At 36.3% G+C, this 26206-nt stretch overlaps 1 protein-coding gene across 5 annotated transcripts in view; it reads left to right on the top strand.

The window, feature by feature from the left end:
• The window catches only part of ADAM23 (ADAM metallopeptidase domain 23), a 184163-nt gene that overhangs the window by 117246 nt on the left and 40711 nt on the right, over nt 1-26206 (top strand). For all 5 annotated transcript variants that reach the window (XM_054478225.2, XM_063647826.1, XM_063647825.1 and 2 more), the window contains exons 10-18: nt 3967-4038; nt 6475-6638; nt 7646-7730; nt 8717-8807; nt 11513-11561; nt 13732-13831; nt 17242-17313; nt 18229-18318; nt 19611-19691. In XM_054478225.2, coding sequence (XP_054334200.1) covers nt 3967-4038; nt 6475-6638; nt 7646-7730; nt 8717-8807; nt 11513-11561; nt 13732-13831; nt 17242-17313; nt 18229-18318; nt 19611-19691 — 804 coding nt within the window. The remainder of the gene's footprint in view (nt 1-3966; nt 4039-6474; nt 6639-7645; nt 7731-8716; nt 8808-11512; nt 11562-13731; nt 13832-17241; nt 17314-18228; nt 18319-19610; nt 19692-26206) is intronic.

Consider the following 26206-nt stretch of genomic DNA (forward strand, 5'->3'; position numbering starts at 1 on the left):
AAAGAAATAGTACTTCTTGGCTAATAGAACTAAATATATTCCTTTTGCTTTAAGACAGAGTTACTTTCTAATCCATAATAGTCCCAAATACATATGTCATTTTATAAGAATTTTTTTTTGAGAGCTGAAAAAATTTTTTTGAGGTATGCTTTCTATGAGATGAAGGTTGTTTTTAAATTTGATTGCCACTTCAGTACTATATCAGAACTTACTGGATCAAAGTACTTAAATTCACATGTTGAAAGTCAAACTGAACTAGAATAATTAATACATTTATTTCTGAATATTTGGGGATTTGCTGCTGGGCTTTAGGATAATCATCTCACTGAGAGTACTCGTCTTACAATCTTTATACTATATGATCCAGAATAGTTATTTTGATAATTCTCACCTTCGGGTTGAAAAACCAAATTCTAATCTTATTTTTTTTCAAAAGACAGTTTTCTTAAGGATTGTGTGTGTTCAGGAAGGAAAAGCAACCAGTTTAAATAAAGATTGTTTTAAACTGATCAGAAATGTGAAAGTAAGTTTTATTATAAATGGTGATGCATATTTTTCTTTATATGCACAATTAGTTCTAATTCATGCAGGAAATAGAAACATTCTGCCTACATTTGCATTCAAGCTTATCCCTTTAATTCAGAGTGATTTAACATTGGCTGCCTGAAAAAAATGCAGATATCTTATTTTGAATAGGTATCACATTATCAGTGGCTTTCCATTAGAAAAGAAAAATCCCTCAATTTGGTAAAAAGTATCTTAGTACCTGGCTGGTGGAACCTCATTTGCAAGCCAATTATAGCCTTGATAAGAGTCTGCAAACATGTCTTTGAGCTGCTTAAGTTAAAAATAAATATTAAAAACCTTATTCTAATAGAAAATTGGTTGAGATTTTTAAAGTGCATGAAGTGCATGAAAAGCAAATGTTTTGCTTACGTTTTTTGCTACATTCTTAACTATGCGTCAATAAATGTAAATATGTAAGGATAATTTAAATATTTTTCAATTTAAACCTCACTTGGTTTTCCTTACTTAAAAACCACTATATTTTATATACACCTAACAAATTTTGAGTTCTCATTAATAATCATGATTTGTTAGGAATATATATAAACTATTTAATAGGAATTGTTAACTGAACCAGCTTACCTCCTCCCTCAACCTAGAGACTAGAAGGATTTAAATTCTAGCTGTGTGATCTTGAGTAAGTTATTTGGGGATAATAAAACCCACCTCATAGAGTTGTGGGGAGCAAATATTTGTTTCAGGAGAAACACAGTTTCTACTAAACCCTAGGTGTCCAATTAAATGGCACTTCAAGTTAACAAATCTAGTGGTCATTGTTCTGTCCTTGTCTTACTCTCTCAGCAGTATTGGACACAGTTGATTACCCTCTTTTTTTGAAAATTTTATTTCATCTCTTGGCTTCTATGACACAGTAGCTCTCTCACCTCACTGGCTATTTCTTCCTAGTCTTTAAAATCTGACCTCTCGAATTATGTGAGTGCCCCAGGGCTTGGTTCAGGGCTGTCTTCTCTTTGTATACTCTCTACCTAAGTAACAACTTCCAGTCTCAAGTCTTTAAGTGGGATCATGACTTTAAACTCGTTACTCCCTCCTTTTAGCTCTAGCCCTTTAAGTTCTGTGCTCATACACAGAACTGCCTATTTGATATCTCTACTTCAGTATCGATTTGAATAGAACTTCTGAATCAGAACTCTTAGTTCCCTAGTCCTAAACTTCTCTTCTTCTAATCTCTCTTATTATTTTAAGTGGCACCACAATCCCCCATCCATTCAAGTTCAAGTTCAAAACCTAGGAGTTATCTTTTAATTCTTCTCTTTCCTCACCTTCCACGTCCTATACATCATCCAGTCGTGGGAGCTCTACTCTCATAGTGGTTCTTGAATTCACTTCTCTCTACAGTTGTTTAGCCTCCATTATGTCTTACCTGGACTATTGAAGTAGCTTCCCAACAGGTATCTCTGTTTCCATTCTTGGCACTCTCTAATTTACTTACCAATGACAGGCAAAATAATTTTTCTAAAAAGAAAATCAGAGGATTGAAAATTACAAATATGAAATAAATTTAAAACATTACATTTTGATAGACTTTTAAAATACCTCATTTTATTAATTTTTAAAACTTGAAATGTTTTAAAACTTGTCATGTTTTCTGTGATCATTACGCTATAAAAAGAAATCTCAATAAAATAACAAATTAATACTCAGAAGCAAACTAAAATTCATCTTAATAGGTGTGTAACACCACTGCATTAGAAGAATAGGTATCAGCTAATGTTTTTTCTTTGAATCCACAATTCAGTGGAGCTAGAACATTTTCATCACCCCAGAGGAACTTAATGTTAATATTTTTCCTTTTACTCTTAAGTGTATCTTGGAAAATTTTCAGCTTGTGGAATTTGTTAGGCAACTTAAAATGCTGAGCTATCTATAGAAACTTCTTTATGCCAAGTTTACAAAATGTGTTATAATGCCTGAATAATTTTAGATTAATAGGGTGTTTTATGACCCAGTTATATGCACACGTTACAGTTTACTTTAAAAGAACACAAATACAGACAATTTGGGTCAGATTATGATGTACAGTAGTAGTAATAACATGAACAGTAATACTAATATTCTACCAACAGTTATGTATTCATAAATACTATAATAATAGCAGAATATTAATTTATTTAGCATTTATTATGGGTAATCAGTGTTTTCGTTGTTATAAAAAATAAACATTAGATATGTAAACATTGAGATATATATTCTTTGTTTTAAAAACATAGTCACAGAGATTGAATGAAATGAAGGGAATCTGACAAAAGTTATATATAGGGTGCGAATGGGCAAAGGACAAATAAAAGAATTTTCTAATGTAGAAATATTTTTAATCTTTATGAAAGATGCATTATTTTCATAATTATAATTCAAGGTAAATTTCAAAGACTTGTGCAAAACTGAGTCTGTGGTTTTAAGTAGGTTTTTTTTTTCCTTAGTGTTGTAGAAATAATAGCCTCATGGACCAGTAGAGGGCATGATCTTCCTATGGTAGACTTCAGTTTTCACATGTCCTCTTGAAGACATATTAAGCAAAGTGTACTACTCCTTGCTAAAAACGTAGCCCTCCAGATGTCATTGTAGAATTACTCTATTAATTTACTTTTCTTTATTTCTTAAATAAACATAAACAATCATAAACTCTCAGCACACTTCATTTTTACTTTTTGTCTTCTCTTTGTTTTGACTTTGAGCAGTCAAAAGCAAATGGCTTCATTTGGAGGAGGCATTCCTCTGAAAGGATACACTAAATGCCTGGCAAATGCTGTCCATATCATGGGCAGTATCTAAAGCACTGACAAAGACATTTTCTTGATCTGTGTGTGGCCTTGAATTTAAAGTGAGACAAGTGGGTTAAGCCTTTTGTATAAGCTACAAAATGTCATTTCAATGAAAACAAAAGGATTGAATTTGTAGACATTAAGACTAAATTTAAAACTTACTTTTTAGGTATAAAGCTTCTCATATTGATTTCTATAGGCCCTTACTATTATTCAGAACATCGTAGGTTTTTTTGTTTTTTTTTTGAAAAAAATTTTGTAAAGACAGGATCTCACTGTGTTGCTTAGGCCGGTCTCAAATCCCTGGCCTCAAGCAGTCATCCAGCCTCCACCTGCCAGTGTTGGGATTACAGTTGTGAGCCATGCTGCCCAGCTAACATCATGTTTTAGATAGTCAGAGTTTTGCCACCTAACAGAGAAATAACACCACCAAATCCAGTATACCACAAACTAAATTATATATTTTTAAATCCGTATTTCTACTATTGCTGAGATATTTCTGCTTATTTTTAAATCCGTATTTCTACTATTGCTAAGATATTTCTGCTTTTACAGCATTTTGAAATTTATTATTCACTTATGATTTGGCAGTGACTGGTATGTATTTCCCCCCTAGTATAAGAAGCATCGCTCTTCTCATGCACATACCAACAACTATGCAAAGTCCGTGGTCAACCTTGTGGATTCTGTAAGTATCCTGGTTTTCTTGAATTTGTGTGCCAAGATGGAATGCTTTATCTCTATTTGCTTACTTGTACTTTAGGTATTTCTTGAACAAATTTAAAAATACAATCCTGAAGCTCATCTGGCTAAGGAATTATAGGATGGTCCGCTTCACAGAGTAGTGCTCTGAGAGTTTCAGATGACTGAGTTATTCCCGGAATCCCAAAGATACATTAGTGTTGCTTCTAAGTTGGGTCTATACGTTATTGCCCCCAGTCTATGGAGGACAAAAACAATGGAGAAATAGCTACCAAAATCTATTTGTTATTATACTGGCAAATGAGACTTTTTAAAGAAACAACTGGGATTTTCTTAAATATATGGTGGTAACAGAGAAGAAAAAATGGATTGAAGCAGAGTATGTTTGGAGAATATAGGTAATACCAAAAAAAATTTTTTTAAGGACACAAATATATTTTCTTAGTGTTCCCATTGGTGTGATATTTCACACTTGATTTCTAGATGATGGAAATAAGTGCAGTCCCCAAATAAAACTAGTTTGGAAGAATAAAATATATATCTCCTTACAAAGACTTCTAACTGTACAAATCTTTAATATTGATATGTTTTCCTCACTTATTTTGTGAATTACAGAAAATGCTTAAGATTTTCTGCCTTTTTCCTGCCTTAGGTTAGAACTCTATAGATATGAACATTATACATTATGTTCCAATGAATAATTCAGTTGACTAGTCAGAAATTAAATATAGACTACTACTTCATATGTTGTAATATAAAGTGCTATTTTGCTCAGCTAAACATATTTTTATCTGGTATTTTATTGTGTGTTCCCTCTTAAATGGGAAAAAAACCCCACCATTTTTTATAAGTTGCCAAATATCTAAATGATACTTATTTACTCCAAAGAGCTGCCTTCTTTTCTGCCTTTTAAGCAGTCCACAAACCTCCAGTCATGTAAATACTCATAACATACGTATGTCATATACCTGGTGGGCACAGCTGCACAAAACTATAACATGAGTGGATGTGCGTCGAGTATCTCATATAGAGTTAGGATTGCACCTCAGAGCCAATTTACACCTGGTTTATTAATTTTCTTTAATTTCAGCTCTTGTCTATCTTCTCAGAGGAAAACCACAAGTGAATATGGAAAAGAGAATCTTAACCACATCTTTTCCCCTGCAAAAGCTGTTTACTTGGTAGCGTCTCTGAATTAGTCATTTCAACATGATTGAATAGAGTTACATCATGCAAAGTGTAATTTTTATTTTGGGTTACCACATAAGGTTCTGAAGCTGACCACTAATTTTTAAAAGACATTACATTTAACTTGTTTTTGTTGTAAAGTCATTATATAATAGCTTCAATTTGATTTAGGCATAATGGTGTTCCCCTTCTTCAGTGTGTTCAAAGATCATCCATTGGTTGTTTTTTTTTTTTTCTTTGAGACAGAGTCTTGCTCTGTCGCCCAGGCTGGAGTGCAGTGGCACGATCTCGGCTCACTGCAAGCTCCACCTGCCAGGTTCACGCCATTCTGCTGCCTCAGCCTCCTGAGTAGCAGGCACTACAGGCGCCCACCACCACACCCAGCTAATTTTTTGTATTTTTAGTAGAGACGGGGTTTCACCGTGTTAGCCAGGATGGTCTTGATCTCCTGACCTCATGATCCGCCCGCCTCGGCCTCCCAAAGTGCTGGGATTACAGGCATGAGCTACCTCACCCAGCCCATTGTTTACTTAATTAGTTTGAAAACAGGGCAAAATGACAGCCTTCATTGAAGTTGCTTAATTGTGTGAATTGTTTAGCTCCTAGGCCAAAAGCAGAGAGAGAGCAGAAAGGGAACAATTTATATATTGTGGGTGATGCCACCCTGTGGTGAGGATGAGATGAGTGATAGGGATCTGCTCTTTTTTAGCCTCAGATCCTTGAGTCTCTCTCTCTCCCAGTGTTATTTTACTTTTCATATAATATGACCTCCAAGGGCAAGCCAGCTATATTGTTTGGTGCTTATCTGGAGATTTAGTGATCCGTTCCAATCCAGCAGGAATAAATTGTTGCACTGCAGTTACTCAGAACTGGTATATCAGGCTCCAGCCTGTTACCTGCTATGAGAGTTGAAAGGGTGATTTTACTGAACGATGTTTTAAATTTATGTCCTGTATTTAGAATCCTTACTGTCTCTCCCTAGGACAGTGAATGTATTGCTCTGGGATTGAAATAACCCTATAGGAGAGTTGAAACCAAATTGTGTGATTGTTTTTTCTTTATTTTTGCTCTTGGAAAAAAGAAAGGATAAGAAGATTCTCTATAATGGGCTAATTATGACCCCGTGTTCTCCTCTCACCTCCCCCTTCCTGTCCTTCCACTGACTCTGACTCACTGATTGTGCATGTTTGACCCAGTGTTTTCCTCCTGCACCTGTCCTGTTGTATACCCTCAGATTTACAAGGAGCAGCTCAACACCAGGGTTGTCCTGGTGGCTGTAGAGACCTGGACTGAGAAGGATCAGATTGACATCACCACCAACCCTGTGCAGATGCTCCATGAGTTCTCAAAATACCGGCAGCGCATTAAGCAGCATGCTGATGCTGTGCACCTCATCTCGTATGTACTCATTTCAGCCTTTAGTGTAGTCTTTGGTCTGACATTAATCCTTATCCCTTTTTTGGTTCAGTTAAGTTAAATATCAGAAAATAGTGACTTGAACAAGATTGCTGTGGGTTCCTTTGTCTGTTAGATAAGAAGCATGGAGTTACGATATCCCGTGCTGGGATGCTGATGGTTCTGTAGTCATAATGTCTACCCTTAGAGCCCATAACTTCCATCCTCAAGGTCAACTCACAATCTAGGATGCCTGCTGGCCCTCCAGCCTTCATTACTGGCAGCGGGCATGACATGTGGGGAGAAGGGCAAAAGGGTACTCCTTCCAGCTGAGCTGACTGCTGTAAAGCAGGTTTCCTGAAAGCTTGCACATGTCTGTTTCATGAACAAATCATTTGCTAGTGTTAGTCACATGGGCCACACCTAGCTACAAGAGAGGCTAGCAAATGTAGTCCTTTTAGATGAACCATTCAGTTGAGTTTCTATTACTAAGGAAAAAGGGTTCTATACTTTCTTTTTAATATAATAAGCTATTCTCTTCCCCAGTCATGGCAAAGCTGTTTTCAGATAGTCCTCTAAGGTTCTGTCCTGGAATCAAACCAACCAAACCACTCCTTCCTTTCCTCCCACCGTTACCCTTGACTTCCTGTTTTTTCAGTCTTTAATCAGCAATTTTTAATAATCAGCAATATTAATTCTTTTTCATCACTGCTAGATATTCTCTACTAGAAAAAAGTCAAGAGCTGTGTCTGTTTATCTTGGTGTTTTCAATTCCTGTGCTAGTACATGTTGCTTAGTAGGTACTTGGTGCTTGCTCAATTGAAATTATGTAACATAACAAATTTAAAGGTAATTATGTCATAAATTTTAAGGTAGTTGAAATACAGTTTTTGATTTCTTGGAGGAGGATGGTTTGGGGGTGTTCCATGTAGGAGGGTAGACATATTTTGGGAGAGTATGAAATGATGGTCCACCACGTTGGTTTTCTGATAGCACTGCTTTTTCTTAAGGCGGGTGACATTTCACTATAAGAGAAGCAGTCTGAGTTACTTTGGAGGTGTCTGTTCTCGCACAAGAGGAGTTGGTGTGAATGAGGTAAATTTTACCAATTAGAGTCTCATCTTTGCGTCTGTTCTCTTTTTTCCCTATGGCCCAGTTTACATCCTTTCTTGTGCTTGTTTAGAATGACATGGCAAATGTAGCATGAGTGGCTTATGTTATTAATAAATAGAACCCAACGTGGTCCTTTTGGTTCATAGTGACATATTTTGGTGTCATAATGACAGTTTTTCATATATATCAGGCAAATGCAGCTGAAGATTGGCCTAGAGACTTTTAGGCCTCTATAGATAAGATGTTAAGCTTTTATAAGCTTATTAATCCTTCCCTGACTTTTTTTTGTTATAATGCTCCTCTGTCTCTGTTAAATTTAACTCATTAAAATCAAAGGATTTCTGATATCAGTACTCTATGTTTTTTTCTCCCTATGTATATATTTTCATTTTCATGCCTTCTACCTACCTATCTGTAGAATGAACTCAAACACCTATTTCCTTAATCTCATTGTTCGGATTTTAATACTTTCAGTTTTTTAAAGGAAATTCTTAATTCGTAACAGCACCCAAAAAGCATAACCAATTATATCTAAACTCTTGTCAATACTGAAATATATTATACCAGGTTATCTCAATAGCCTACAATTAGCCTGGAATAATATTGGAGTATATTATACCAGGTTATCCTAGTAGCCCATTTAGTGGGTACCTCTCTTGACATATTTTAGTAAGTTGAATTTATTCTTAGTTTGGTATAAGTTGAATTGGAGCACAGCCTTCTGTGACTTGTATTTTATGTTTCAATGTGAGAGCTTCAAATTCTGAGAGATATCACATAGTAAGAGGGGCTTTCTGCTTCTTGGGCCCAGTTGTAAAAAGGAGGTGAGAAGTAGCATATGCCATCTTAAGATACTGACAGGCTCTACTTAGGGAACTGAGAAGATTTGTGGTAACAATTAAGAAATAATAACTAGCTTTGTGCACTCTCTCAAATGTCTCCCACACACTTTCAACTCTGAAAAACAGTATGGTCTTCCAATGGCAGTGGCACAAGTATTATCGCAGAGCCTGGCTCAAAACCTTGGAATCCAATGGGAACCTTCTAGCAGAAAGCCAAGTATGTACACTGACCTTCTTACTCACTTTCATGTGCCATTCTGTCTGTATAATGCATGTCCAGTCAATAAATAAATATTTTTCATTCCAGTTATTATAGTTTAATTGTAGTATATCTCCTTCCTCTAAAATATTTAGAAAATAAGCAACTTAAGGTAATTTTTAATCTGTTTAGGTTGTAAAAATTTCCCTTTCAAAATCCATAAAATCATACCCAGTTTCTCCGCGAATGAGTCAGCTCTTTCTCACACTGTAGAACGTGGGGATGGGGGCAGGGAATACTCTCACACTCAGGGTTCTAGCAGCTGAGCAGACGCACAAGGTGCTAGATTAAGCTCCATCACAAGCTTAGTAAGATCACAGTTGGATTGGGAAATAGCTTAGATCTAGAGTCAAAGAGAGCTCATCTTTAAACTCTAATGAAATTTACCCACCTAGTCTCATCAGAAAAGTTGGAGAAAAAGGCTTTGCAAGGGAAGACTCTGCCCCAGGGCCTTTTAAGCATGGGAACAGGTTGAGGATAGCATTCTCCTCTAGTGGCCCAGGCAGGTCCAAAAAGGAGAACAAATAGGGCCACACATCCCATCAGTAAAAAACATAGCCAGTGACTGTTAGGCGTCATTTTTTCGTTAATCAGGTGAGAGGTAGATAGAAAGACAGGGCTAATTTTCTAGTGGGCAAAGGGTCTGAGGCTCACAGTAATCTGAAGGGTCCATGAAAAATGTTAATTTCTTTTAAAATCAGAATGAAATTCAACCCAGATTGTATTTATCTTTATACAAACACAGTGGTAAAATATAATTTTTAATACATTTTTATGGCAGCGGGCAACAACCTAATGCAATCCTGTGGAGAGAGAGACCAGTGTGTTCACTCATATTATTCACTTAACTAGAAATTAGGTGAAAGTGCCTTCCTATTTTTTGAAAATATGAGACACTGGGAGTAAAGGTCTCACCACCCCAACCTCCGTAGAGAAGAAAAGAAAAAATCTACCTTAATATCATTCTCTATATTCTTTTTTTCATTAATGCATAATATTGTGGAAAATTGAAACAAATTATATTTACACAGGCTTCTCAATTCCCTTTATGGGTACATTAAGATAGTCATCACAAGTGTCTGATGGCATTTCACAAACCTCCGCAAACTTCCATTGATTATCTTGCTCAGAGTGTTTGCTTTCCCAGGAAACACCTAGTACACATTAAAGGAAGTGTTTAGAGTTTCACTATCTGGCATAAACACCTTAAAACAAGAAAGGTGTATGACCAGGTTTATGCCCTTGTTTAGAAATCTTGGATCTGGGAAGAGGCCAGTGCTAGAGTCAGCTGAGAGGTGTTACTGAGTTGCATGATGGAATAGGGTGAGAAGTAGACTTCATTACTAATGTCTGCCGTAGTTCCCTCCTTCCTAAAATTCTTCTTTTTTTTCTTTTTTTTTTTTTTTTTTTTTTTGAGATGGAGTCTCACTCTGTCTCCCAGGCTGGAGTGCAGTGGCGCGATCTCAGCTCACTGCAACCTCCACCTCCTGGGTTCACGCCATTCTCCTGCCTCAGCCTCCCGAGTAGCCGGGACTATAGGTGCCCACCACCACACCCGGCTAATTTTTTTGTATTTTTAGTAGAGACAGGGTTTCACCATGTATGGTCTCGATTTCCTGACCTCATGATCTGCCCGCCTCGGCCTCCCATAGTGCGGGGATTACAGGTGTGAGCCACTGCGCCTGGCCTAAAATTCTTTATTTCTTTGTGACTTGTTTGTTTAGGTAGCTATTTCATTGGTTCTAAACTTTGAGTTTAAAAAATCCATTTGGAAGTCTATCTTTGCATATACTTCTCTCTCTATATATAGGTATATATAGATAGATGTATACCTCTCTCTATATATATACATCAATATATCGATAGAGAGAGACAGAGGTATAGAAAAGAGAAATAGGAAAAAATTAATGAAAAGAAGAGCCCATCACAATATCAATATGTCAGTCTCTGGTACCAAAGTTAAGTTATAATTGTTTTTAAGTGATTATGTACACTTCTGTTTTAGATTGCTCTCTTTTACTAAACCTTTTAGCATAGTGTTCATTCAAGTCTCTTGTTTATCCTCACTTCAACTCTAACAAATTGAATTCTCTTCTTTAACTTCGAGCATTCTCTGTTAGAGAACTTCAGTGATGATCTGTTGTGTTTGTGCAACAGAGCTTTATAATTCACAGAGAGCACACAGGTACACCGTCTAGTGTGAACCCCACAACCACTCTGGGAGATAGACAAAAGGTGTTATTCCCATTTAGAGGTAGAAACACTGAGACCCAGGAAATGCTAAGTTACTTGCCTATGGGACTCTCTCATATGACAGAACTTGGACTAGAACTCAGGCTTTCCAATTTGTAGACCAGGGTACTTTTCACTAAACATTGGAACCAGGAACCGAATTGAGTTGTCAGAGTTACAAAAATAATGAAGAGAGGCACAATTTTATTTCTTGCCAGCTGTTTTCTTAGGAAGTAACCTATAATTCTGGAAAGGATAAGGAAATACTGATTTAAAAGAAATTTTGTTCTGTAAGACTTCACATACCATGTCTATTTGACTGACATGGGGTTGGTAATAAAGAATTATTGTAGGAGTTATAATACCAAATAAATATGTGACTTTCTTTGTTTCCTTTTTCTTCTGTTGCTTTTATTGTTTTATTGGACCAGAATGTGACTGCACAGAATCCTGGGGTGGTTGCATCATGGAGGAAACAGGGTAAATTTTCATTATGCGTGCATTTGATATATGCCTTTTGCTAAAATTGCTGTGTAGAATTAGAAACAAGGTCTCTCGGGTATTGGTCTTTTAGGCTAAGCACAATATAAAATGAATAATTAATTGTCTGATATTTTTAAACTGAAAGAGCTAATTTACTTTATATTTTAATTTTTTATTTAAGGTTGGTGATAAAAGTAAAATGTATTACCTTCTACTTCTTATTAACCCTTAAAGGAAGCACATGATTAAAGGCTTCTAAGTTTAGTGGAGGCATTAATTTTTTAGTACACTTAGATTAAAAGCTGGTTATCTACCTGAAGCAGTTAGTGAAAATCAATTTAGTCATCAATTTACATTTTAAGGAACTCGTAAATATATATGTTTACGGTAATAAAAATTATACTTTACCGTTTATAAATCAGTAAAGCTTTTTTAAAATTAAGACAGACTTATTGTATCTAAATCAGGTAGTGTTCTAGTGATAGACATTTGAACATTCCCTCACTTTTCTTTTGTGAATACTTTGGGAACTAGAACAGCTTCCCCAGAGCTGCTGTTGCTTCAGTGAACCAAGGCCTGGAAATATTGCCCTCTTTCACAGGGACCCCTGCCTCATGGGAGCCACTGCCTCCAGGCCCCCTAAGCCATAACCCACTCCTAGCAGAGGGGAGAGGTTTCCTCACCCATGTGCCTCTTTTGCTTTCTTTGCCATGCCAGACACCTGCTCAACACACCAACCATTTCTGGTCCTACCTCCGTCCCTCTAAGCCCTGGTTGCCAGAGGCCCTGACCTACTTGGACAGAGCCCCTTTGTTTTCTTCCACCAGCCCTCCTAGGAGTCCAACTCCTGGGGAGGAGTGTGGGCTTGAAGGTTTGCACAGTAGGCCATTATCCCTGCTACTTTAGAACGCATTTCTAGAAATAGAGTTTAAAACGTGAAACCCTTAGCTTCCACGGTTCCCTATTACTCCATAGCTTAGTAATTTATGGCTTAACCAGGCTTTTCTGAGGACTACTGTAAGAAGGTAACACCTATAATATTGGTTCTATAGGGAGATGTCTTCTGTCTTCTAAATTAATCTCTGAAGTTTTTACAATGACTCTTCATAATATATATAACATATAATAAACATCTTTAATATATTTTATATAATAAAATATATAAAATGTTTTAAATGAGATATAAGAAAATGTTTTAAAGTTAACATATATTTTCTCAAGAATACATTTCTATATAGTTTTTCTAAGAGGTTCCTATCAGCAGTGGCAGGTTTTACCTACTTCTGTAAACTACCTTCATACATCAGAATGCATAAAATTATTGAATTACTTCCTAGAATAAGTGGCTTGTCACTCGCAAGTCAAGCACTGTTACAATCACACACTGTATTCCTGAGGAATAGGGGTGTGTGTGTGTGATTCAGTTTAACTAACCATGTATATAATATTCCCCTGTGTTCTGACATAGAGGTATTATATTTGATTAAGTAATTCACAGAGATGCTCATTTTCTATTCCTGATTAATAATGAATATCACCAAATAGTATTTGAAATTGAGAATAAAGAGCCATTATTCATGGGAGTGTACCCCAATTCTATTGTCACTGTGCATACACATACTAAAAACATATGTGCATATACATATATGATCTAACACAGCTCTTTAGGGTTTCCTTGTTTACCTGAATGCATTGTTGGCCTGCATGATATAGTCTTTAATATACTGGCCCTCGCAACTCTGTCCTCCAGTGTAAAATCTAATATGTTCATGAGCTCCTTTTATTCAGAAAACAGAGGCAAAAAAAAAATGCTTGACTTTAATGAGATGTAGCAAATAAATATTAACAAACTTTAAAATACAGCCTATTTGAAGAGGTTTTGTAATGACCTTTTTAAAAAACATTTTAAGCCTGGTCACAAAAGGGCTTGACTGCTGAGGAGGTTGTAACATAGCCCCCAAATCTTTGATTTTCTTTGAAATTCCATCTCTGCAAACTCCACCACATGTACTTAAGTGGTAATTTGAACATAAGTCCCTTGTCAAAATTTGTATAGATTCATTTGGATTCAAAGTGAACATTTTGTTCTAATTTAGGGGTTTTAATTTTCTTCTCTGATGATTGCTTTTGGTAAATTATTTACATAGTTGATTCTTTGTTTCCTCAGGGTGTCCCATTCTCGAAAATTTTCAAAGTGCAGCATTTTGGAGTATAGAGACTTTTTACAGAGAGGAGGTGGAGCCTGCCTTTTCAACAGGCCAACAAAGGTTAGTAACTTAGAAAGCATACTAAGAAAGTATATTATTTCTCCAGTGTTTTACAGTGGAACAGTGCTGGATATCAGATGCCTGTCTTGGAAAGCAGGTTTCTTGTCAATCAGATTAATATTTAGTTATAGAAGTCCTTATCATGTTAAAGATTGAGTCCTGTTTAAATGAATGACAAAACCATAGATTCAGCATTCTCAGTCTCTGGTGTTTCAGTGCTAGCTAGAACTCCCAAATCCTTCCTTCCAAAAAGCAAACAATCCTTCAATTAAAATATCTTTGAGATTTTCATGTTAAGATTTTTACCCTGCTGCTAAGAGATGATGGGTTAAATTAAGATAAAATATTATTTTAACTAATTTCTCTGATAAAGATTCCATTTCTCCTTGACATTCTTTCTAGGGACAAGTATTAGTCCATTTTCACACTGCTATAAAGATACTACCTCAGACTGGGTAATTTATAGACAAAAGAGTTTTAATTGACTTACATTTCCACATGGCTAGGGAGGCCTCAGGAAACTTACAATCATGGTAGAAGGTAAAGGGGAAGCAGGCATCTTCTTCACAAGGTGACAGGAGAGAGAGAAAGAGTGCGAGGAAGTGCCACAATTTAAAACCATCAGCTCTAGTGAGACTCACTCACTGTCATGGGGACTGTATGGGGAAACCGCCCCCATGATTCACCTCCCACCAGGTAGGTCCCTCCCTCAACAGTGGAGATTAGAACTCAAGATGAGATTTGGGTGGGGACACAGAACCAAACCATGTCGGGGCCTAATTTCTTGACTTTTTTTTTTTTTTTTTTTGAGTGGTTTGTCCTCCTGGGACATTAGTTCCTTATGAATATCAGCGAGCCAAAAAATCACCCAAGGTATTTATGGATACCATAAATACACATATGTGTTTATAATGCGTTGTCTCTTTACCTGGAGAGGGCCACATTGTCAATTGGCATCTCATCAAACTGTGTATATAGTGTCACAATCCCTTATTCACATATTCTTAATTCAGAAAACTGAAAATTTTCAGAAGTGTTTTTTATGTTTGTGGAAAACACATTTGACAGTAAAACTTGTCCTAAACTGAAAATATTTATACCTCATAAGGTAAATATTCATAAGTCTTGTTGCAGAAATATTAACTGATTATAGGGTGTGTCCCAGGCCCCTCAAGACTATTACATAGAATATGGTAAATGCATCGTACTTCTTTAAACTTCACCAAAGCTGAAAGTCTCAAACTCACCAGCTTCAAAGCTTTTGCATAAATCGGGGCTGTAGACCTGCAGTAGCATGTTTGGAAATGAAGTTGCTCAGCAGGCAAAAGATAGGATCAATGCTAATTAGCAGATGGTATGGAAATTCTAACATGGCAAATTTCGTATTTCTTTTTAAAATACTACTTCATGAGTCAAATATAGCTCATTGCTATGCAAAATGTTTAATACTGTGCAAATTGAGAGAGCAGCAAAATAATGTTAACCTTTTTTTTTTTTAAATCAGTAACTAATGTGGTAACTGACAGGAAAATTTATTCCTAAACCCATAATTAAGTGACACTACATAGTCAGGAGATGGTAGCTTGATGCCTGACATCTGTGTAGAATCTTAGTATGGCTGTGGAAAAAGAAACAGGACTTTCAAAGTGACCTTGCATCGTTAAAGTCAGTTGCCTGCCTTTCATAACGTTAATCTCAATGCAACAGAAATCCAAAAGCTTCAAAGTGTTCAAAATGGGTGAAATAAGTAATAATGAACTAATGTGAGCTGCTGGCATTTTTGAATTGCAATGTACATGGCTAATCTTACCCACCTTGTAGCTTAGGAGCTAATTATAAGCATCATGCCTGAGGAAACAACTCTCACTTGTTTAGAAAGGTTAAGGTTTCTAGCATATGCATAAGGATCCGTCAGTGGATTTCTGAAATTGTCTATGAGTTAGGAGAAAATTATTCTAATAACTTGGAAATGAAATAAAAATAACTATAAATCATCTATTTTTAAAAAGTAAATATGGAATTATGTCTTTTTAAACTATGTAGTACAATGGTTAATAAACAAGTATGGATTCCAGTGGAATAGTTTATATGTATGTATCAAAGAAGTGACTTTTTCCCCCAAGCGTTTTGAATGTATGTATATGCATGTGTTGTGTGTGTATTATTTTTACATTATATGTGTGCATATTTTCTGTGCTTTAGGAATCTTCCCCACTGCCATGTTTTCCACACGGTTGGAGATAGTGACCCATCTCAGGATGGAGGCAGAGTCCTAAGAAGGAAAGAAGTGGGAGCCTGGTATAAAGTACAGGCCATGTTCTAGTCAGCCCTTCCCTTTTCCAGTTTCTCCTGCCTCCTGATCAAAATAACACAGAGAGGTGCAATGTTGATTTTACTCATAGGACTTTTCCACAGGGGGAGTCCCACCCAAGTAGCCTGGAAACCTTTGCTTTTCGTAATAGTTTTGCCTTCCTGGAAGTGGAAGGAGGATCAGTTGTTTCTCAGGTGAATTTAGTGGAAGGCAACGCTTCCTTGAGGTATGTTCAGCTGCTGGGGATGGAGTCAGTTTCTCCCTCTCATATTCAGGGCTCAGAGCATTTGGGTTGGAGTGTGCTGCTCCAGCCTTCATTTAAGGTGTAGTGATTATGCCCAGAGAAATCCTGCCCCCTTCCCCAGTGCCCCTGGAATGGGAAGTAGGCATGTTTCTCATTAACAGTCAACTACCTTTACAGTTGCTCTATAATATAGTTTATCTGGCAAGCAAGTTCATGGCACCAGTAGACTAGATGATTCAAGAAATTGTACTCTTCTATAGCCCTAGGAATGACTGAGAGATTTCTATATATCCATACATGTGTCTTATGCTTTCAGACACTTGAGATTTCTTTTCAGTGAGAATGATGGGCTTGGATTTCTAGCAACATTTTTTCCCCCAAGTTTACTTGCATTTACTTGATTGTACATATCACATTTGGCTATGACTGAAGCATATTTATCTTTTTGACAGTTTTTATGGCTTCTCAGCTGTCTTGAGACAAGTTAGCAAATTAGATATCTGTGAGTGTTATTAGCAATGCATTTTAGCTCCATTAGCAAATATGAAAAGTGATCTATTCCTCTTGACAGCTTATCTCCATAAAAAGTAACTCTAATGCTAGAGTTCACCTGTGGAGCCCACGGCCAGAGAATCCCCCAAGAGATATTGCCCCATTTCAGATATATTTTTAAGTGCTATTAATAAGTGAACAGTATTTCCCATACAGTCATCATTTATAAGATGCCGCAACAACAGATCATAGAAGAATATCACATGATAGCTGATTATACGGCCATTGTATGTGGCCCGGTTGATGTGCTGATTTTCTGTGATAAATTGAAACATTTTTCCCTTCTCTCCCTAATCTCTTTAGCTATTTGAGCCCACGGAATGTGGAAATGGATATGTGGAAGCTGGGGAGGAGTGTGATTGTGGTTTTCATGTGGTAGGTATAAGAAACCTTCTATACTTACAGCACAGATCTTACTTGGTGCAAACAGGTATAGCATTCATGAGAGGCCAGCACATTGATTGTGGTCTTACTGCCTTTCTTTCTCATCTCTCTGATTAGTGCTTAATTCAGCTCAGACCCGTTAGAATTAGTCATGTCTTTATGGCCTTGTCTGAGCAAACCTAATGGATTCTTCTAATTAAATTCCCTACCTCTTAAAAATTTATAGCTCATATTCATCTCAGATAAGTTTTACCAAATCATAAAACATTCTTTCCATGTTGCCTATTATTTTTATCTTTATAAAATAGATTGGGTATTAGAATGTAGTGGAGCTAATTGGAAGAGAATTGCCTGCTAAAAAATTAAGCTTTCTCGGCTGGGCGTGGTGGCTCATGCCTGTAATCCTAGCACTTTGGGAGGCCGAGGCGGGCGGATCACAGGGTCAGGAGATAGAGACCATCCTGGCTAACACGGTGAAACCCCGTCTTTACTAAAAATACAAAAAATTAGCCGGGCACGGTGGTGGGCGCCTGTAGTCCCAGCTACTTGAGAGGCTGAGGCAGGAGAATGGTGTGAACCCGGGAGGCGGAGGTTGCAGTGAGCCGAGATAGTGCCACTGCAGTCCGGCCTGGGCAAAAGAGCAAGACTCTGTCTCAAAAAAAGAAAAAGGAAAAAAAAATTAAGCTTTCTTTTTGCTATTGAAGTCCTTTTACAGAAGATCTTACTTTGCTGAGAAGTATGGCAGGAAGGAATCTATCCTTGTTTAAAGTAATTAATTCTTTCCCAGAATATTTGCTTACTGTTGTATAAATGTTCTCATTTGGAAAATGCATGCCACGTGTGGAGAGAATATGAATGAACAGCAGGTAAGGCTCTTTGCTTACTCACGTGAAGTGTTTTCTCTAGGAATGCTATGGATTGTGCTGTAAGAAATGTTCCCTCTCCAACGGGGCTCACTGCAGCGACGGGCCCTGCTGTAACAGTACCTCATGTCTTGTGAGTTTTCTGACAGTTTCATCTTTCTTTTAATTGACAGATTAGCCAGATATCTCAGTGTGTACACTAAGCATTTGTATAGCTTGTCACAAATTTCTTGGATACAGTGTACATATTAGCCTGGCAGTTTTCTAGAATTGATAAATCTCAAATTCTGTGGGCCGCAACATTTATCTCTACTATTATTCACTACCAACCGTCTTATCCTCCAATGCCTCATTAGGAAAATATACCTAAACTGCTTCCAAAAGAGTTGCCCTACTAACATAGATGAAATCCAAATTAAATTGTTGAATAGAGGAGGGACAATTTCTGTGGTCTTTTTAATAATATGACCTACTTATAACATTTTTCTTCAAAACTTATCGTAATTTATTTTAGACCTGAACATAAAAGCTAGTGCTCATATTTTCCCATTGGGCTTTTAAAATCCCCTGTAAAGGCAAGAAAGTGAGATAGGAAAGTAACATATGAATGCACACTCATATGTGTATATACATGATTTGTGTGTGTGTGGACATACACAGTCTTCCATCTACAGAGATCACCAGTTATTTTTGAAAAGTCATTTTAATCTTCCCTTTTCTCATATATATAACCTCTAATATTCCTTATAACCATAGAATTACATAATTTTATGATTTTTTTCAATATTAGGAGTATTATGCATTATGGTATTTAGAAGTTTCTAGCTTATTTCTCCTTGCTTCATGTACAACCAGATTATAAATTGCTTGAGGGGAATGGGCTCTTTCCTTCACCTTTTACCCACCCCCTCCTCAAATAAAATGCTTTGTATACAAAAGGCATTCCCTGGCATTACTAAAGATAATTCATATGAATTTATTAAAATTTGATTGTCTGTGTTTAGCAAAAGAAAGTTTAATATCTATGCTAATAGGTAATTCAATGAAGGTTGGGTATATATGTGAATTCTTCAGAGAGATCTTAAGTGTTTATATTATAGTGTTTTGCTGTTTTGTCTTAAACCGAACCAGAATTTCTTCTTTAGGTGATTTCTATCACATTGTTTTCTGAAAATAGTACTCTGAGACAGTGGGTTTTGAAATCTGAACATTTAAATCTTTGGTTGATGATTCATCTTTAGTATAGAGGGTAGCATCTGGGCCTCATTTCTATTCTGCAATAGGATATTCTGTCTTGCTAATTCTTAAAAAGAGTTTGGTGTTAGTTATGCGAGAGTATAGGCATTGTTGGTGAGTCTAAGAATGTTATAATAACTCTGAAATATTGAGTAATCTTAACTCTTAATATTGAATTTTGATTTGCAGTTTCAGCCACGAGGGTATGAATGCCGGGATGCTGTGAACGAGTGTGATATTACTGAATATTGTACTGGAGACTCTGGCCAGGTATGGCGCACTGAGTTTTCGGTAATACGTTTTACTTGTAAGTACAGGTTGAGTATTCTTTACCACAATGCTTGGGGCCAGAAGTGTTTCAGAGTTAAGATTTTTTGGATTTTGGAATACTTGCATATTCATAATGAGATATCTTGGGGATAGGACTCAAGTCTGAACATGAAAGTCATGGATGTTTCATATACGCTTTATACACATCGCTTGAAGGTAATTTTATGTAATATTTTAAGTAATTTTGTGCATTAAACAAAGTTTGTGTACATTGAACCATTGAACCCTCAGAAAGCAAAGATATCACTATCTCAGCTACCCGTGTGGACAATCAGTGGTTGTTTGGCATCACCATCATTCCTGACTCTGAATCTGTATGCTACCAATAGGCAATTATTTTCCTGTACTTATTGACACCTAATTACTTAACAGAAAAAAAAAAAATTGGACGTACCATTAAGACATTGAAAAAATAATGTGTTCACCAAGCAGCACAGTAACATCACCCAGACAACTATATCAGCTGTTGAAAAACAGCAACAATGAAAATGGCAGGCTTTCAGTCACCACTTATGATGCTGTGTTTTAAAGCTTTGAAAAGGTTACTGTAGGATGTATTTTACTTTTTTTTTTTTTTAAGAAACATCAGAAGCAGTGGAGGGACCAGGAAGTGGGTCCTCTATGGATAAGGGGGCATTCTGCTGGATGGCTTTTTAAAATGTTTCCTCCAGAGTCATCTGCCTCATTAACAGAGTTTTTGCTTAGAAGTCTCTCTTTGATTTTATTAGGTTGGTGCAAAAGTAATTGCGGTTTTTGCCATTGCTTTTGATGGCAAAATCAATAATTAACTTTTGCACCAACCTAATATAAACTGGCATGATTTCTTGTTATGAATGCACACTGGCTCTCGTTCTTCACGAAGCCCGTCACACACTTTCACCATATGTCCATAGGCACTTCTGCAGTGTTAACGTCATCTTCGTCATCATGTCAATGCTCAAAAAGTTTCAGATTTTGGAGGATTTCTGATCTTGGATTTTTGGATTAGGGAAGCTCACTCAACCTGGCTCGACCTGTACATATTTTAAAGCTTTCAGTATAGATTGCACATGTGAATATGCTTTGTTTTATGTTTTATTTTGCTTAGTTTTCTGGTTATTTCTAGCTCTTTACCGTACCTTTATTTTAGGAAAGTTTGGTGTGGTTTTCCTTTTTTTGGGGGGGGGGAGGAGGGGCCTAAATCTTTTTTTCTTCCTAATTTCTCCTTCATAATTAGTTCTCTTTATATGGTTTATACCCAACTAATTGATTTTTCTTTTCTGGTCCTTACATCTTAAACAGTACGCTCACATTGATGAAGCACTAATGTGCTGTTTTCAAACATTTTAAAGCCATGAAACTATTTATTAGACAAGATTTGGATGGATGCCCAATGTAGAAAATAAGGAGTAAGCAGCACTACTCTGGCTAAAGTGGGATTGGGAGCAGAAGTCCACCTTTCTTAATTCTCCATTGCCGTGTCTGTCCCACACATGTAGCCCTGGCTTCGTGGCCTGTGTGGTCTGGCATGATCTTCTTCCCATTAAAATTATTGCCACATAATTAATACTGCCCTCTAAAATTCCTTCTTTACATAATGTTTATGTTTTTAACTTACCTATTATTTTATGTGTTTAATTTATACATATTATGTCTTTATTTGTCATTCAAATGAGTATTTGTTGAGGGCCTACTGTATTAAGCACTGCTCTAAATGCTGGGACATGGCCTTCCTCTTGTGGAACCTACATTCTGCTGGGTATAGAAAGGCAAGTAAATAAACAAAAATATCAGACGTTGGTAAGTACAAAGCATAAAATAAGGCAAAGTGGAAAGAGTATAGGGTAGGATGTGATAGATAGGGTGATCAAATATTTCTTCCTGGAGGACATGGCATGGAAGCAGAGACACAAATAAGAAGGAACTCATCAGTAAATAGTACAGAAGCTTAACTTCTCCATGAAATGGAATGAAAGCAAGGATAGCTGGAGAATAGTAGAAACATTTCAAAAAGGAAGCCAAGAATCAGGGCAGGTAGGGACATGCAGGCCATGGAAAGAATTTTAGATTTCATTCTACCTTCATTTTAATTCTGACATTATTTTAAAAGCACTTCCCCATACTGTTACACAGTTTTTATAGGTAATTCTTTTCATGATTGTGTGAGAGTGTGTCATGTGGATTTATCAGTTGATTTATACCCAATGTGGGTATTTAGATTTTGGCAGTTTATTATTAGTAGTATAGAAGTGAACATCTTTGTGCATTTTTAAAAGAGTGTTTCTTGTTCAGGGTTAGCTCCTCAGGACAAGCTCCTAAAAGTGGGGGTTACCTGTTGCTAGGCTTTGTGCTTTCCAAGAGGCTCCCAATAGAGTACACTTGGCAGTCAAAATATCACTTTTATTATTGAAAATGGCCAAGTTGAAGGCTGTAGCTTAATGTGAGGGCTAAAAGTTATCTTTAAGATCCCAGTTCAGGCTGTAGCAACAGGTTACTGACAAAATTGGGTCCAGAAGGACAATGTATGGCATGGGGGAGCAATGGAAAATGCATGGTTTATGTGGGTAGGCTTGCTTCTAAAAGAATGGCAGAACTGAGGCGGAATGCCTAGTTCTTCTTCCCAAGCTTATCATTGGTCAGTCACTCCACCTCCCAATGATGGAAGTGAGTAAGGAGTAGGGGAGCTGGGGTTACACTGAGTTCCTTAACCAGAAGAAAAAATGAGGAGAGAGAAAGAAGGGTTCCTAATTAACATTTTTGTAAAGGTGTTGATATATATTATTTGAAACTCAATTCAAATGGACCCTCTTAAATAAATGGTACAGTGAAATATGTTCAGGCCATGTTTTCATGATTTTTATGCATATCTGTTTCTTACATTTCAATATATAAATAGGTTTTTTTTGCAATTTTCTGTAATATAATGACAAAATATGAGAATTGAAGGTTCTGTGTTTAATGACAACTGTATTGACAATCCTGATACACTGTTTCAGAGTCATATTTTTAGCTTTGTAGAATACTACTATTTTTATATTTACCATATATGGTTTTAGTTCTGTGTATTCAGCCCTTTTAGAAGTATAGTTTTTTCATTTCAATCTTTAACTCTTTAAGTGCCATAGAATTTACTAGAGATAAGACTTTTATGATGAGAACTCTTTGTTTAACCTAATATTCTATTGTCTAAGTAAAACATTTTTTCTTTTTATAGCATGTGTCTAAGCTGAAAATTATACTGTTAAATTAATTTCTCAGTAGCATATTAGAATAGAATATTTTTGCTAATATTTTTCTAGCATGATCAGGATGAACCTAAAATAGAAGTAGAGGGAGTTAAAACCCCCAAAATTCTTCTTTTTCTCCTTAAGAAATAATGAGCCTTGAATTTAATTAATACTACTAATAATTAAGAAAATGGAATCTCTACAACTCTGAGAATCAGTATTTACAGGCAACATTATGACTTTATCTCTTTTACCTCATAATATGTTTTTCTTAATTTTTATATTAACATTTACTGATGCCTCAGAGCTACTTATTAAACTTACAATTTATAATAGAATAAACAATACTTACGTAATCAAGAGAAATCCTTGACAAACAATACTGGTGGATGTAATACAGATATTTAAAAGACAGGAGAAATAGGAGAAAAGTTTTTTGTTAGTGCTATGAAATATGTCATCTTAAGTGGGTAGTATAACATAATTTAAAATAAACACTTCTAAATACTGTTGCACTATTGAAGCCTGCCTGCCTCAAGTGAACCATCCTGTATAGCATAATGTACAAGGAAGGTTCTGGAATGACATTTAGAGACTGAATCCAATGCTCTGCTCATAAGCAGAATAAAGTGCACAGATTTATGGTTCTCCTGTTTTAAATGTCCCCAGAGAACATAGGACGTTCCCTAATTTCCCTCGTTAAACATTCCCATGATAAGCAACTGTCTTTTATTAGCCTAAACTAAAACCAAATAGATTAGAAATCTCACATGTGGCTATTACAATTTAGAATAAGGGCATTTTTTTTTCATTAGTGAAGAATTTTACAAGGTTTTTTTCTAACTGAAACATCACAAAAGTAAAATCTGATAAATTAATTTTAGATCCTGATGTGCTTATTCTAATAGCAATATTGCTTTTGCATTGCTGTTGACTGTGGTTGTGTTAGTTTTATTTATTTTTTAACATTACAAATCTATTTATTTATTTTTCCATAAGTTATTGGGGTACAGGTGGTATTTGGTTACATGAGTAGGTTCTTTAGTGGTGATTTGTGAGATTTTGGTGCATCCATCACCCGAGCAGTATATACTGTGCCATATTTGTAGTCTTTTATCCCTCACCCCCTCCCCAATTCCCCCCAAGTCCCCAAAGTCCATTGTATCATTATTATGTCTTTGCATCATTACTTAGCTCCCACATATCAGTGAGAACATATGATGCTTGGTTTTCCATTCCTGAGTGACATCACTTAGAATAATAGTCTCCACTCTCATCCAGGTCACTGCAAATGCTGTAAATCCATTCCTTTTTATGACTATGTAGTATTCCGTCATATATATATATGTGTATATATACATACACACACACTACAGTTTCTTTATCCACTCATTGATTGATGGGCATTTAGGTTGGTTGCTGGTCATTTGGGGTGGTTCCATGATTTCGCAGTTGTGAATTGTGCTCCTATAAACATGTGTGTGCAAGTATCTTTTTTGAATAATGACGTCTTTTCCTCTGGGTAGATACCCAGTAGTGGGATTCCTGGATCAAATAGTAGATCTATTTTTAGCTCTATAAGGAATCTCCACACTGTTTTCCATAGTGGCGGTACTAGTTTACGTTCCCAACAGCAGTGTAGAAGCGTTCCCTGTTCACTGCATCCACGCCAATGTCTACTGTTTTTTTATTTTTTTATTATGGCCATTCTTGCAGGAGTAAGGTGGTATTGCATTGTGGTTTTGATTTGCATTTCCCTGATCATTAGTGATGTTGAGCATCTTTTCATATGTTTGTTGGCCATTTGTATATCTTCTTTAGAGGATTGTCTATCCTTAGCCCACTTTTTGATGGGATTGTTTTTTTTCTTACTGATTTGTTTGAGTTCATTGTAGATTCTGGATATTATTTCTTTGTTAGATGCATAGATTGTGAAGATTTTCTCCCATTCTTTGGGTTGTCTGTTTACTCTGCTGACTTTTCCTTTTGCCATGGCAAAGTTCTTTAGTTTAATTAGGTCCCAACTATTTATCTTTGTTTTTATTGCATTTCCTTTTGGGTTCTTGGTCATGAAATCCTTGCCTATAAGCCAATGTGTAGAAGGGTTTTGCAGTGTTTTCTTCTAGAATTTTTATAGTTTCAGGTCTTAGGTTTAAGTCCTTAATCCATCTTGAGTTGATTTTTCTATAAGGTGAGACATGAGGATCCAGTTTCATTCTCCTACATGTGGCTAGCCATTTATCCCAGCACCATTTATTGAAAAGAGTGTCCTTTTCCCCACTTTATGTTTTGTTTTCTTTGTCAAAGATCAGTTGGCTGTAAGTATTTGGGTTTATTTCTGGGTTCTAGATGCCATTGGTCTATATGCCTATTTTTATACCAGTGCTACGCTGTTTTGGTGACTATGGCCTTACAGTATAGTTTGAAATCAGGTAATGCAATGCCTCCAGATTTGTTCTTTTTGTTTAGTCTTGCTTTGGCTATGTGGGCTCTTTCTTGGTTCCATATTAATTTTAGAATTGTTTTTTCTAATTCTGTGAAGAATGATGGTGGTATTCTGATGGGGATTGTGTTGAATTTGTAGATTGCTTTTGGCAGTATGCTCATCTTCAAATATTGATTCTACCCATCTGTGAGCATGGGATGTGTTTCCATTTGTTTGTGTCATCCATGATTTCTTTCAGCAGTGTTTTAGTATAGAGGTTTTTTGACCCTTTGTTAGGTATATTCCTAAGTATTTTTTTTTTTTTTGCAGCTATTGTAAAAGGGGTTGAGTTCTTGATTTGATTCTCTGCTTGATTGCTGTTGGTGTATAGAAGAGCTACTGATTTGTTTACATTAATCTTGTATCTGGAAACTTTGCTGAATTCTTTTTTCAGTTCTTGGAGCTTTCTAGAGGAGTCCTTAGGGTTTTCAAGGTAAACAATCATATCATCAGCAAACAGTGACAGTCTGACTTCCTCTTTACCGACTTGGATGCCCTTTCTTTCTTTCTCTTGTCTGATTGCTCTGACTAGGACTTTCAGTACTATGTTGAAGAGGAGTGGTGAGAGTGGGCATCCTTGTCTTGTTCCAGTTCTCAGAGGGAATGCTTTCAACTTTTCCCCATTCAGTATTATGCTGGCTGTGGGTTTGTCATAGATGGCTTTTATTACATTGAGGTATGTCCCTTGTATGCCGATTTTGCTGCGAGTTTTAATCATAAAGGGATGCTGGATTTTGTCAAATGCTTTTTCTGCACCTATTGAG

Source organism: Pongo pygmaeus, chromosome 11, assembly GCF_028885625.2.
Source record: "Pongo pygmaeus isolate AG05252 chromosome 11, NHGRI_mPonPyg2-v2.0_pri, whole genome shotgun sequence".
Classification (NCBI taxonomy): Eukaryota; Metazoa; Chordata; class Mammalia; order Primates; family Hominidae; genus Pongo; species Pongo pygmaeus.